The 16,240-nt window shown below is 34.1% G+C and overlaps 1 protein-coding gene across 1 annotated transcript; it reads left to right on the top strand.

Annotated features, from left to right (window-relative positions):
• The first annotated feature begins 942 nt into the window (after positions 1-942).
• On the top strand, positions 943-3,745 carry LOC130590638 (uncharacterized). The gene is made up of 2 exons (XM_057393126.1): positions 943-1,146; positions 3,305-3,745. The coding sequence occupies exons 1-2, from the start codon at positions 943-945 to the stop codon at positions 3,743-3,745; spliced, it is 645 nt and encodes a 214-aa protein (XP_057249109.1).
• The last annotated feature ends 12,495 nt before the right edge of the window (positions 3,746-16,240 follow it).

The following is a 16,240-nucleotide window of genomic DNA, read 5'->3' as shown; positions in this document are numbered from 1 at the left end:
CATTAAATTAGTGTGAACATAATGCTAGTTATGTTATTATGGAAAAATGGCTCATTATGTCAAAAACAATAAATACAAAAGAGGAGTAGGTATAGATTATAAAGAATGACTATTTGAGGAAAAAAAAAACAGGTTAATATGACAAACTAATGTAAGACAGGATGATTGTGTCAAAAAAAACTGTCACTACACACTATGTTAGATTATATTTCATCTGTTTCAAAATACTTGACACACTTCTCCGAGCATGATTGCTAGTTGCCGATGCATCACTTTAACTATTAATATATCGAATTCCCTACATGTAACAATTACTACCTCCGTCCCAAAATAATCTGAACACTTTCTTTTTATGTTTGTCCCAAATTAGTTTGAACACTTCATATGGATGGTTTTTTTCGACAATAATATTAGTAAACTGAACCAGGTCCATGCAAGACTAAAATCAATAAATAAACACAAGGACAATTTCACTAATTATTTATATGATTTCCGTTATAAAAAAAAAAAACACAAGGATAAAAATCCATATTAAATTTCCTTGCACTCTCTCTTAGGGGGCGTTTGGTTCATATAATGGTATGGGTTTGGAATCAGGAATGAAACCAAGGTGGTATGGGTTTGGAACTTGATACTTAATACCTTGTGTTTGGTTTCATTTAGGAATGAAAAATCTTCTTTTATTTGATACCTAGAGATAAGGTATGAGCCATACCCACCTCCCCCCATGGGTTTCTGAACCCCATACCTTATGGGTTTGAGGTATGGGTTTAAAATTTAGAAATGAGTTAAACAAACACTAGGTATGGGTTTTGTTCATTCCAAACCCATACCTCATACCTAAAACTAGTGAACCAAACACCCCCTTATATATATGGTCAGTTATAGTCATCTTAAGACTACACAATCCTCTTGCGCGTGAAATTACAAGAAAGCGAGAAAATGAGGGTTGTTCTTCAGTCTGAAAACATGAAACAACTGAAAATTCCAACAATGAAAGCGCGTAATTTGGAGGAATTACAAAAGGTAATTAGGGAATCCACCATAGCTGACACTATTCTCTTCTGGAAGTGGTATGAAAACTACTTCAACGTCGAAAGTTACTTGCAAGAAGCCATGGATAACGCTCAAGAAATCCAGAAAATTGTATGTTGTTCGTCATTTTTAAATTCTTTCTTTATGATTCTCTTCTTTACTCGTTTTATTTGCTTACTATTTGCATCATTATTTCGGTAGCAAATGATTTTATATTTGTGGGTCTTGGATGATGAGTACATTTTTCTACTCTTTCTTGATCATGCTAATTTGCTAAATGTAAGAACACAAATTATTTTTTTTCTGTTCTTTCTTTTACGTAGTCTGAATTTTGTTCCAATGTATATAAAAAACAGAGGTTTTGATTTATATATATCTTTAAGTGAATTCTTTAATGACATATTAGAATGAAACTTTAAAAATAAGTGGCTCTTTGATTGAAAAATTGGTATAAAATACTATAAGCTTAAGGTAATGGGCTAAAATTTATGTTGGATTTACTTAATTCTGAGACAAAAATTTAGAAAAATGGTGGAAAGATAAGGTTTAAGGTAAGGCCTGGCAAAAGCTGACCCAACCCGACAACCCGACCCGAACCCGACCTGAAAATAGTGGGTTTGGGTTGAGGTTTTCAACCCGATTAGTTAAATGGGTCGACCTGAACCCGACCTGAAAGTTAAATGGGTCAGGTTCAGGTCGAATTTTCTGACCTGAAAATGACCTGCCTGACCCGAATAATTGAACTAAGAAAAAAAATATTAATGTTTTGGCACTTTGCCCAGCCCAAAATATTTCCCCAGCCCAAATGATTTCCCTAGCCCAAAAACTAAATTTCTAACTCTAAGTCTTTCACTCTCTCTAAGTCTCATAACCGGCTAACCCTAACTCCCTAAGTCTTTCACGCCTCTCACTCTCCTACCCTAATTTTCACGCCTCTCACTCTCTCTCTCTTTCTCTGAGAGTGAAATCTCTCAGTCTTTCACTCTCTCTCTCTCACAGTCTTCTTCTTCGGTGTTTTTCTTCAATATTTGATGTTCTTCGTCTCGCAAAGTCTCGCAATTTGGTCTCGCAAAGTCGCAAATTTGTTTCGCTTCTTCAACATTTGCTCTTCTTTGTCTCAGAAAGTCTCGCAATTTCGTCTTCGGCCATGCAATATCATAATATATTTTGCTCTTCTTCTACATCAGGTATTCTTCTTTTGTCATTTTTTTTTTCTTCTTTTCTCATTTATTTGCTTTCGTTTTTTTCTCCTATTTTCTGTTACTTATGGGATTTTTGTATTTTGACCTTTTTTTTCTTATTTTGTCATTTATTTTATGTTATTTATGTGATTTTCGTATTTTGTCATTTATTTTCTATTTTTCTATGTTATTTTCTGTTTAATGTTTTGTTTTTTATTTGTTTAATTTTCTGTTTTTTTTTGGTTAATTTTCTATTCAATGTTATGTTATTTATTTTCTGTTTAATTTTTCTATGTTATTTTTCTGTTTGATTTTCTGATTAATGTTCTGTCATTTATTTTTTGTTTAAGATGTCTATGCTATTTTTCTATTTAATGTTATTTTTCTATGTTATTTTCTATTTTTCCTACGAATTAGTATTAATATTTTGTCTTTTTTTCCTGTTTTCCTATCTTTTCTTGTTCTAGCAGATTGAGCTCTCATCAAGAGGAGGAGATTGACTTCACAAATGCTGTGAAACCAAAAAAAGGAGAAAGTTGATCTTAATAAGCCTAGGGTGCTACATTAATGTTGTTTTGTAATTGTTTTATAAAACTTTGTTGATTTGTTTTGTAATATTGCCAAGTATTAACTTGGTTAGCTAGAACTTTGTTGAAATTTCAAGGCCCAAGTGCCAATTATAGACTATGCAACTGTTTTGTAAAAAAAAAATCAGGTTATATGGGTTGGGTCAACCTGAAAAAATCGAGTTAAACAGGTTCAGGTTGACCCATTTATAATCCGTTTAAAAAAAATTCAGGTCAAACAGATCAGGTCAGGTTGACCCGATAACTTTCAGATCAGGTTAGGGTTGATGATATTGACCTGAAAATTTAAACAGATCAGGTTCAGGTTGGGGGTTTTCAACCCGATTTAACTTGACCCGAACACGAACCCGACCCAACCCGACCTGATTGACAGGCCTAATGGGTCACTATTTATGATTAAGCTTATGTTTGACATTACTGATTACAAAAGAACTTTTGGGTTATATTAATATCATTGGATATTAATTTGATCGACTCTAATTATTTTCACGTTAATTTCAGGTCCGAAAATTAGCCAATGCACCACAAGAAAATAGTCATTTGCCTAACCAAAGTGGTGTGCACAATGCGAATAACAACAATAATGCTAATGGTAATGGAAATGGTAATGGTAATGTCGCATTCCAGCCCAATGCTGGTGGAAATATCAATGGTAATGGAAATGGTGGAAATAACAACGGAAATGGTGGTGGTGCTGGTGTTGTAATTAGCAACGAGAATCCTAGGATATGGATGTTATTTCAAAGGTACGATGTGAACTATCGACTTGTACAAAGGTTTTATGATATTGGATTGATTCCAAGAAATTTTGAAAGTTGGGAAGCCTTCGCCAATGCAGTATACCAAACTAGGGTTAACAGGACCACCAATGCCGCCGTCCATGCCCCTCATCACGGAAGCAGATTTACCATTACCATCCTTGAATGCATGGCATACGTATAGTCACTTTGTGAAGATGGGGTTGGATGCAACCTTGGTTCACCAACATGCTGGAAATATAACAGAAGAAAAAAAGAAGTTGAAGAGTGCATGTCAAATAGAAAAAGAGTGTGTCATGCCATGTCTTTAGTGGCTACACAAAAGCTAAATTTATTAACTGGTCATGTCCATTTATTTAGGCGACCTATATACTTCCTCCGTATCAAATTAAATGCAACAGTTTCTAAAAATAGCTGTTTTAAATTAATTGCAATAATTTCATTCTTTCTATTTATGGTAAACAATTTGTGTGAAATTACTCAAATACTCTTACTAAAACTAATTAACATTTCTTATGTTCTCCTAATCTGGACTTAAAATCAAATTAAAACCTTATGCCTAAGTTAATGATTCCCACCAAATTTCCCATCTCACTCCTCACCTTTCAACTACCTAACCAACATTTATGATCAAATTGAAACTGATCACAAATGTTCATCATCAAACCCCTTAAACCCAGAACCCTAATTTGTTCCCTCTCCTCAACCCATTCTCACTCTTCCTCTTCTTTCTCCTCATCTTCTTCTCTCTCATACAGTTATTCTCTCTCTTCATCTTCTCATCACAATTCTTCAATGGCGAACACCCAACCAGTCACTGATGCGGCTTTTGCTGTGAAATCGCAAGAGGAGATGATAATTTGCAGAAATCTTGCAAATTCAATTCTCGACGGATCTCGTTATGCATGGAAGCTTTTGTACTCCGGCGAAGTTGAGAATTGTCGTAGCAAAAAATCAATGTGGGCGTTAGAAAAGGTGAGGAAAACTGCAGAGAAAGAGGAGGAAAAGAAATTGGCGCAGAAGAAGTTGTTTTTTAACAGCCCCACTAGTAAGTCTTATATCCCTAAACCTAGATCTAGGGTTTATGCAAGAAGATCTGAGGGGAAGGGGGTAAAAATTGTAGAACCTAACTCTGAGGATAGGGAAAAAATTAGGGCTAACCCCATCAACAGACTGCCGATAGTCTGCGCTTTAATGACGGTGGGTTTAACTGAACGAACTGCACCTCAAAGAAAGGGGAAAGGGAAGATGCATAAGGTTAAGATGGAGGTTGAGAGTGAAGAGGAAGAAAAACAGGGGGTTGACAGTGAGGTGATGTGTGGGTGGGAAACTGAATTTGCAGAAGGGGGGACTTACCATGATTTGTTCATAGAGGATGAAGACGGTACCATGCGTCATTTTAAAATTTATGAGGACTATGAGAGAGAACTTCGATGATTGTTGTCCTGACATCCCTTTGAGTCCCTTTCATGAAGGGGAGGATTTGGATCCAAGAAAGCATGCTTGCTGATGATGCTGTGTTGTGCTGATTTTTATGGCCAACTCTGTTATGAGTCCTCTGTCACTTTGATGATTTTTCTATTTCTGTTTGTTGATTGGTTTATGTTTGGTTTCATATTTGGATTATGTAGGAAGAAGTTGGACTTATTGTTGGTTGTTGCCTGCTTGGTTGCTTATAAGAGTTCCTAAATTTGGTTGGATGTTTGATTTATGTTGGAAGAAGTTTGAAAATCTGTTGGTTGGTTTGTTGCTTGCTTGCTTGCTTGGTTCCCTTTATTTGGTTTCATGGTTGGTTTGTTTGTTAGTTGGATGCCTGGTTGAAATGAGTCCCTTTACATCTCAATGATCATTTTGTGAGAGATAATAGTCACACCTAATGTAAATGATGAAGGGACTAAACATATCACATAACCCATGTTATGGGCTCCAAGTTTGAATGCACTTTGTGCTTCAAACTTGTTGAGGGATCAAACATGGGTTATGTGCTGATGATTATGTTAATTCCTGATGCATTAAAGAAGTCAATTGATGTTAAATTATCATTTTAATGTTTTGTCTGCCATATACAACTGGGGTGGAGAGTTCCCATAACCTGATCTCATTTGTAAATAAAACTAATTACACATAACAAGGAAACCTAACTACCATTATCTTCATAACATGCGTTACATTACATGCTGCCTCAACACTTACATATATTTACACAAAAGATACATAACCAGAACTTCTTAATGTTGCTTCTACACAAAAACTTGTCTAAACAAAAAAAATATCATCATGTTTCTCCTAATACTTAGTCTCTGGTTAGGTGTAGCAATCATCAATACTTACATCGATATGAAACTAAAATTGCATTGGTAAGTTACCAATGCCAAAAAATGTCATATACCACCCTCACCTAATCTGCATCTACTTTCTCTCCTTCATTAAAAACTGCACATTAGAAAATATAGGAACCTCCCTTTCATTAAGGTACTTAAGTGCCTCATCAAGTAGGGATTGTTCAAGCTTAACATTCTCTGGCACTTTCCCAATTCTCTGTAAATGTACTTTTCCATGATGATGATTCGTGTAATTGTTACCCCATTTCTCTTTCAAAATCTCAGTCATCACATATTGTAACTGTACCATAAAATTCATGAAAGTATGCAGGAAATAATGCAAACTTAATCTTTTGTGTGTCATAAAATTCATAAGCATCTTGAACTCTAGTTATAAGCTCATCTACATTCTGTGAAAATGATTGATTTTGAATTGATTGAAGAGCCGTAAATAAACATAAATCTAACAAGTTGAGATCAGGAGATTATGGTGGTTGATTTACCAGTTGTATGTTGAACCCATTCTGTGTTGCAGCTTCTTTGAATTTCATATCATCATCTGATATGTGTGGTCTTGCATTATCTTGCTGCAATTGAATGTTTCTTAGTAAATAGGCAGGCCAATTTTGCATAATGCTAGGTATGACATTGTATTCAACCGACTTTGTTTCAATAGTCTATGCTTCTCTATTGCAACTTCTTTTCTTTGCTGCATTAAACTTTGTTGTCAACTGGATTCTAACCTCGCCCTAAATATGAAATAATGTTGCTTTGCTTCAATGCAATTGCCATTGTGCCAACTTTGCATATCATACATGATACTGCAAGAGAGTTCTTTTATCTCATAAAATTAAGGGGGGTCAGGCCCACACCAGCTCTAACAATGATCCGCCATTATATATATATATATATATATATATATATATATATATATATATATATATAATATATATATATATATATATATATGGATAACACTTTTAAATCATTTATATTGTTGGACAACTTATTGTTGCTTTCAAATTATTAGATGACATATGTTAATAGGTTAAATTTTGAGTCAATATGATGTACGAACTCATACTCAATATTTGATGAACTGTTTAAAAATTCCTACGTCACATTGATTTAACACATAAAACTTCTCGTGCATTATGCACGGATCCAAAAACTAATTCTATCTTATATAAAAAAAGTATCTTTATTGCATTGAAACTTAGGTTGAGTACTTTCAAAACTTCATAAGGACGGAAGAATAAAGACCCTTGCATTAAATAATTTTCGATCCTATAATAATAATTTTTTCTCCTACTTCATTTACCTTCATGCAATCTTAGGGTAGTAACTACTAAATATTGACACAAAATTTTTGGTTCTCTTGCCACGATCCATGAAAAGTATTACTCCTTGTATACATCCGCAAGGGTTGAGACTAAAACATACAGAAAGAAAATCCATATCACCATCTACATATGAATCAATAATCCCACAACTATTATGGAGTATATACAAATCAACCAAATTAAACCATCTTCATTTGAATCTTGTAAAACGGAATGATCAAGAATCCATATCACCATGAAAATCTAAAACTATGAATGACGTACGTGCATTATTATCCTATACTTCACTATACAGAATCTACTAAATCTTCCCACTACCAAACTGAGAAAAAGATAAAATTTGCAAGTTATGCATTAGACTATATATACTAGCTACTAACCATTATAAAGATTTCCCTCATCTACTAGAACACAATTCAATTCCATTCTGACACTCTCCCACGCATGATCACTCCAATGTAAGGCAGTGAAATAACCCTGATCATTAAGTCGTCCAAAGGCAGCAATACCTCCCGGCCAACAATTGGCAGGAGTCGTGACTCTTGCCCCAAGTCCGTTGGCGTTGCCATTGGCGTTGGCGTTGGCATTGGTGTTTACGGACATCCAAGTTTCGAATATTTGCTCGGCGAATTCGTTCCAACTATCATAATTATATGCAAATAATGTTACACGATAAAAGGTTTGTACGAGTTCAAAGTGCTCATTGTACCTGAAAATTGTGACCCACTCAACCCCACCATTTCCGCTGTTATTTCCACCATTTCCATTAGTACCGATAAAAATTGTCCAATCCTCAGCATTATTGGGATCGAATGCGACAATACCATTACCATTAGCATTACCATTAGCATTACCATTTGCATTATTGTTGTTATTCGCATTGTGCACACCATTTTGGTTAGGCAAGTGACCATTTTCTTGTGGTGCATTGGCTAATTTTTGAACCTGAAATTAACATTAAAATAATTTAGAGTCGATCATATTAATATCCCATGATATTGATATACCCAAAAGTTCTTTTGTAAAAATGCCAAACATAAGTCTAATCATAAATACTGACCCATTACCTTAAACCTTCTCTTTCCACCATTTTTCTAAATTTTTGTCTCAGAATTAAGTAAATCCAACATAAATCATTTGTGTTTTTTTTTAATATAAAGTTTCATTCTAATATATAAATCAAAACCTCTGTTTTTTATATACATTTGGAACAAAATTCAGACTACGTAAAAGAAAGAATAGAGAAAAAATCATTTGTGTTCTTACATTTAGTAAATTAGCATGATCAAGAAAGAGTAGAAAAATGTACGCATGCATCATCCAAGACCCACAAATATAAAATCATTTGCTACCGAAATAATGATGCAAATAGTAAGCAAATAAAACGAGTAAAGAAGAGAATCATAAAGAAAGAATTTAAAATGACGAACAACATACAATTTTCTGGATTTCTTGAGCGTTATCCATGGCTTCTTGCAAGTAACTTTCGACGTTGAAGTAGTTTTCATACCTCTTCCAGAAGAGAATAGTGTCAGCTATGGTGGATTCCCTAATTACCTTTTTTAATTCCTCCAAATTATGCGCTTTCATTGTCGGAATTTTCAGTTGTTTCATGTTTTCAGACTGAAGAACAACCCTCATTTTCTCGCTTTCTTGAAATGTAGTAGTATATTTCTTGTAATTTCACGCGCAAGAGGATTGTGTAGTCTTAAGATGACTATAACTGACCATATATATAAGAGAGAGTGCAAGGAAATTTAATATGGATTTTTATCCTTGGGGTTTTTTTTTGTTGAAAACGGAAATCATATAAATAATTAGTGAAATTGTCCTTGTGTTTATTTATTGATTTTAGTCTTGCATAGACCTGGTTCAGTTTACTAATATTATTGTCGACAAAAACCATCCATATGACATAGTGACCCTTTTTTATATAGTAATCTTTTAAAAAATTTAAATTACACTAATTTATTATTACTTTCTCCATTTCAAAATAGATTGACTTTTGCACTATTCAGATACTCTTCTCTGACTGTGTTTTATGGTTTTTATACAAGGAAAAATATAGTCATATGAAATCTTGTTAGATTCGTCTAAATATATATTTACTGAATATCAACATTTTTATACTCTTCCATCCCAGAAAGAACTGAACACTGGGAGAAGCATGCTCAGAGAAGCGTGTCAATTATTCGTCTAAATATATATCATGGGACGAGGTAGTAATTGTTACATGTAGGGAATTCGATATATTAATAGTTAAAGTGATGCATCGGTAACTAGCAAGCATGCTCGGAGAAGCGTGTCAAGTATTTTGAAACAGATGAAATATTATCTAACATAGTGTGTAGTGACAGTTTTTTTTGACACATCATCGTGTCTTACATTAGTTTGTCATATTAACCTATTTTTTTCCTCAAATAGTCACTCTTTATAATCTATACCTACTCCTCTTTTGTATTTATTGTTTTTGACATAATGAGCCATTTTTCCATAATAACATGTACTAGCATTATGTCCACACTAATTTAGTGTGGACCCAAGTCCATAAAAGTTTTTAAAGATATTTAGTTCGAACTTTTTTTTTTTTACAAATATGTCCCTCCGTTCTTTTCTTCTCTTTGTACATTTGTCGGTGTACAACTTTTGGTTAGTGGTCATAAATGGTGGTAATGGTAATGTAATTTAGTGTATGGGCATGGGCCATTAGAGGTGGGCATGGGCCGGGTCGGGCCTGTTCACAGGCTCGGCCCGCGGGCTTGAGTAAATGGCGGGCTGGGCCGAGCTTGAAATTTTTTTAAAAAATCCATGGCCCGGCCCAGGCCCACGGACCGACCCATGTTTTATGTTGTATTTTTTACAGTTTTAGGGTTAAAAACAAAGAAAAGGAGCGTTCGGCCCGCGGGCCGGCCCACGCGGGCTCGTGGCGGTGCGGGCCGGAAAAAAAATTTCTTGACCGTGACAGGCTCGCGGCCCACGTAGCGGGCAACGGGTCGGGCCGGGCCTCAAGCGGGCTCGTGCCGGGCGGGCCCAAATTGTGTCGGGCTGGGCTGCGTGCCGGCCCGGCCCATGCCCACCTCTAATTACCGTGATAATGAAACTTTATCACAAAATATGTGTTTTCCTATCTAAATTTCCATTACCACCCAATACCACCTTCCCAATTGGTAATGGAGAGTAATGAGATTTTAGGAAGAAAATAAATGTTTGGGGATCAAGTAGCATCACCATGGGTAATGATGTGGGATTTCCTTTACAAATTTACACTATAATGCATTACCATTACCACCATTTATGACATCTAACCAAACACGTCTCTATGTCAATCTATTTTGTCAAGTTATTAATGGTGATTGCATATTCCGTTTTTAACTTACTCCTATGTCAAGTTGCATTGATTCTCATTTTTTTAAACTTTATATAAAAAGAAGGGTTATGTTATATGCAGCCCTTAGGGCTGTATATATGATATAAACTAGTATTTGGTCCCGGGCGATGCCCCGGGTTTTCTTTGTGCTACAATATAGTAGTTAAATGAGTCATCTCATACTCATTTAAAATTCATCTCATTCATTATGTGGATTTCAAAAGTTTTCCATTCATATATCATCATTAATTTTGATTGAAAAAGCAATAATTGGTATGGGGGAGTATGGTTGGATTTTTTTTTCTTTCATACCTGAGGTTGTGGGTTCAAATCTTCACGTCAATAATCTTCCTTTTTTTTTACTATATGAGAAAGACGTGGGTAAATGTTATTGAATGAGGGATGGTGACACGTGACACATATACGTTCTTAGGAACGCCTTTTAATATATTAGTATAGATACACTACTTAAAATGGAAATAAGTTGTAAATTTATGAAAAAAATGTGCATAAAGAAAGAAATTTCATATAGGCCTTCTCAATGCACCACCGGAATTTACACATCTCCATTCTCACTGAGGATATAATTAAAATAGTTCTTCATTTGTATGTGTTAGTCAAAAAGCAAATTTGATTCCACCATTCAAAAGAATATCCTACTAGTAACTGTAAAAATGAGGGAATGCATCTCAACGTCTTGTTTGGTAGTAATACTTAAGGGTCAGGAAAGAGAGGGATAAAAGAGTGAGTTTGTCATATTCTTTCAAGTCTCTGAGCTTTGATGTTGACATACTGGAAGGATTTGGTTTATTAAAATTTAATAAGAACATGCATAATTGCATGTTATTAGAATGATTACGAGCCCATATTTTAGGAAAGATTATTATAATGAGCCCCTATCAATGGAGCTCAATAGACTACTAATAGCATAAATTAGGAATCAAGGATGTCTTGGACTCTTGGCCTAGTAGTTAAGATGGAGTACGACTTTCATGGCTCATATGGATAAAAAATTAAATAGCATAAATTGGGAAAGAAGTTCAAAGTTTTACAGCATTTGGGACGGCCTTTTTAATGGTCTTCATATCTCGAATCTTAATGGAACCTCAAATATATACTTACTACATGAGAAAGACATGATTGCACATCATACCTCGTGGTTGCTAACAACCTGAACTTAGTACCTTGTTCTCATAGCTCTATGACGATTTATCCTGAGTGGAATACTTGATAAATGATTATGTATCGCAAAATTCTACATCATGACATTGACAATAATTGTTCCAAGAATGCAGAAGATCATCTCGTGGTGAGAAATTTAGCATTCTATTTGAGGATTTCTTTTTCTTCTAAAATGCAACAGTTGTAGGCTTGTAGCATTTCATAAATTTTCAAAATTTCAGGTGTCACTTGAGTTTGACGTTTTAACTGTACAAGCAGATTACATTATATCATCAAAATTTTAGCTATTTATCAAATTGAGATCCTACAGAAAAAAGTTGGAAATGACATCCTATTTCCAAAAACCACAGGTTATTACTCGATGTTTAACAGTGGCAGAGCTCTACTTAATGTGATTGCAACATTCATGCTCAATCGCTTCGAAAAACCATGTACAATGTTGGAACACAAGGTGACATTTAAGAAACAAGGGTTGAATTGAGTGACTAAATTTAATCGTTTTTCGCAAAAACTCGGTTATGAGTTTATGACACTGTGCCAGGCACTGTACAATTCACTCGTAAATTTCTGATTTGAGTTTTTGCGAAAGCTAAACTTAAAATAATATGAAATCAACACTTGAACACAAGATATAACGTGGTTCAATCTCACCTGGAGCTGAGATCTACGTCCACGCAAATCAAATTCTTTGATTATTTAGAATCCTAAAATATCAAACCCTTGATAAAATAAGATTCCCCCACTACTAACCTTAGTAGTACTCCCCAACACTTAACTCTAAGTGTTGCAACTCTCTATAATTATAAAATTACAGAAAGAAAAGATCCTCAAACGTGTGCTTCTTAGTTAAGCAACTTAGAGGACAATTACAAACTTTTAATAGTTACTCAATATAACTAGAACAGTGATATACTCTGTGCCTTAGGAAACTGTTTCCAATTCTTAATATCTCCAATTTTTTCTCTCTGAAAACGTGAGTTATGAAACTAATTTTCAATCCCTTTTATAGCGTATATTGTGATTGAAAATCCTTATCTAAGTTATGATTATCTTTTACTTCTAAGATTAAGGGATAAAACCTTTTCTTTTAAGAAAATAAACTTTATCATATTCATCTTTATCTTTATTTCAAAAAAGATATGTTTTCTTTAAATCAATGTTTATCCATAATCTTGATAAGCAATTTGATTTCCTTTTTATCTCATACTCCTCATTTATTTCGAAATCTTTTTATCAAAATAGTTTATCACAAACTTGTTTTCCTTTTTTCTTTTTCTTAAAAATCCTTTTGCTTTCGAAATTCTTTACTAAAATATTTTTCCTTAAAATTGGCTTTTACTAAATATTTTAAAACTTCGTTTTTCGAAAATCCTTTTTTAAAAAAAATGTTTTTATAAAATCCTTTTTTATTAAAATCTATTTTTATAAAATCATTTTTAATAAAATATGTTTTTATAAAATCCTTTTTAATAAAATATGTTTTTATAAAATCATTTTTAATAAAATATGTTTTTATAAAATCCTTTTTAATAAAATATGTTTTTATAAAATCCTTTTTAATAAAATATGTTTTTATAAAATCCTTTTTAATCAAAAATATGTATTTATAAAATCCTTTTTAAAAACATTTTCTTTAAAATATTAATTTTGAAACTAAGATTCCTTTTTTATATAGATATATGAAATTAATATGCTTACCTATTTTCTTAACTCTAAGAAAATAAATGACCACTCTAATTTCACATTTCTAATTTTAGCATAAAGTTTAGCACAAGGTTCCAATACTTTACATTACACAATTAAGAGTATAACAAAATCTAAGCTTCCATATTTTCAAGTTCTTCAATCTTTCACGAACGTCTAGTCTTCATGGCTTTCTTAGATCACTGTTACACTCATACAAGTTATGGCACAAATCGTTTATCATCAAAATAACATTGACTTAGAGTCATAACATACAATATGATACTTTTAGCCCTTATACATGCCTTCCTAATCAAATAGGGAGATAAAGTTGGATCCATGGAGCTATCTCCCCAGCTTGTGCATCATTCCACAATGTTTAAGTGTTTTGCCACCAAATTGATGAACTGTTGCAGTAAATATATACTCTTTATTAGAGTAAGATTGTATGTAAAAAGATAGTATGGACTTTTGCTAGTCTTAGGTCTGTATTGTAAACACTATATTCAATGTCAGGGTTAACCTAACCAGGTTAACATAATTATTCTCCATACTTGTACAGACTCTATTAACTATGTTTCTATTGCCCACTTGTATGATGTTCCTCAGTCCTTGAATGCATGGCATATGTATAGTCACTTTGTGAAGATGGGGTTGGATGCAACCTTGGTTCACCAACATGCATGCTGGAAATATAACAGAAGAAAAAAAGAAGTTGAAGAGTGCATGTCAAATAAAAAAAGATCAGAGTGTGTCATGCCATGTCTTTAGTGGCTACACAAAAGCTAAATTTATTGAATGGTCATGTCCATTTATTTAGGCGACCTATATACTTCCTCCGTATCAAATTAAATGCAACGGTTTCTAAAAATGGTTGTTTTAAATTAATTGCAATAATTTCATTCTTTCTATTTATGGTAAACAATTTGTGTGAAATTACTCAAATACTCTTACTAAAACTAATTAACCTTTCTTATGTTCTCCTAATCTGGACTTAAAATCAAATTAAAACCTTATGCCTAAGTTAATGATTCCCACCAAATTTCCCATCTCACTCCTCACCTTTCAACTACCCAACCAACATTTATGATCAAATTGAAACTGATCATACATGTTCATCATCAGACCCCCTAAAACCCAGAACCCTAATTTCTTCCCTCTCCTCAACCGATTCTCACTCTTCCTCTTCTTTCTCCTCATCTTCTTCTCTCTGCATCATCTTCTTTCTCTTCATCTTCTCACCAAAATTCTTCAATGGTGAACACCCAACCAGTCACTGATGCAGCTTTTGCTGCGAAATCGCAAGACAAGATGATAATTTGCAGAGATCTTGCAAATTCAATTTTCGACGGATCTCGTTATGCATGGAAGCTTTTGTACTCCGGCGAAGTTGAGAATTATCGTAGCAAAAAATCAATGAAGGCATAAAAAAAGGTGAAGAAAACAGTAGAGAAAGAGGAGGAAAATAAATTGGCGTAGAAGCAGTTGTTTTTTAACACCCCCACTGGTAAGTCTCATATCCCTAAACCTAGATCCAGGGTTTATGCAAGAAGATCTGAGGGGAAGGGGGTAAAAATTATAGAACCTAACTCTGAGGAGAGGAAAAAATTAGGACTAACCCCATCAACAGACTGCCGATAGTCTGTGCTTTAATGGCGGTGGGTTTAACTGAACGAACTACATCTCAAAGAAAGGGGAAAGGGAAGATGCATGAGGTTAATATGGAGGTTGACAGTGAAGAGGAAGAAAAATAGGGGGGTGACAGTGAGGTGATGTGTGGGTGGGAAACTGAATTTACAAAAGGCGGGACTTACCATGATTTGTTCATGGAGGATGAAGACGGTACCATGCGTCGTTTTAAAATTTATGAGGACTATGATAGAGGACTTCGACGATGGCTGTCCTGACATCCCTTTGAGTCCTTTTCATGAAGGGGATGATTTGGATCCAAGAGAGCATGCTTGCTGATGATCCTGTGTTGTGTGTTGTGCTGATTTTTATGGCCAACTCTGTTATGAGTCCTTTGTCACTTTGATAATTTTTCTATTTCTGTTTGTTGCTTGGTTTATGTTTAGATTATGTAGGAAGAAGTTGGACTTACTGTTGGTTGGTTGGCTGCTTGGTTGCTTGGTTGCTTATAAGAGTTCCCAAATTTGGTTGGATGTTTGGTTTATGTTGGAAGAAGTTTGAATTTTTGTTGGTTGGTTGGTTGGTTCCCTTTATTTGGTTTTATGGTTGGTTTATGTTGGAAGAAGTTGGAATTTGTGTTACCCTAAAAATTGTCCTTCTGTTTGTTAGTTGGATGCTTGGTTAAAATGAGTCCGTTTACATCTTAATGATCATTTTGTGAAAGATAATAGTCACACCTAATGTAAGTGATGAAGGGACTCAACATATCACATAACCCATGTTATGGGCTCCAAGTTTGAAGCACTTTGTGCTTCAAACTTGTTGAGGAATCAAGCATGGGTTATGGGCTGATGATTATGTTAATTCTTGATGCATTAAAGAAGTCAATTGATGTTAAATTTCATTTAATGTTTTGTCTGCCATATACAACTGGGGTGGAGAGTTCCCATAACCTGATCTTATTTGTAAATAAAACTAATTACACATAACAAGGAAACTTAACTACCATTATGTTCATAACATGTGTTACATGTCTAAACAAAAAAAAATGTCATCATGCTTCTCCTAATACTTAGTCTCTGGTTAGGTGTAGCAATCATCAGTACTTGCATCAATATGAAACTAAAATTGCATTGGTAAGTTACCAATGCCAA

This window comes from Beta vulgaris, chromosome 2, assembly GCF_026745355.1.
Source record: "Beta vulgaris subsp. vulgaris cultivar EL10 chromosome 2, EL10.2, whole genome shotgun sequence".
In the NCBI taxonomy this organism is placed as follows: domain Eukaryota; kingdom Viridiplantae; phylum Streptophyta; class Magnoliopsida; order Caryophyllales; family Amaranthaceae; genus Beta; species Beta vulgaris.
Note: the sequence above shows the minus strand (reverse complement) of the source record. Positions and strands in the feature narration are given on the sequence as shown.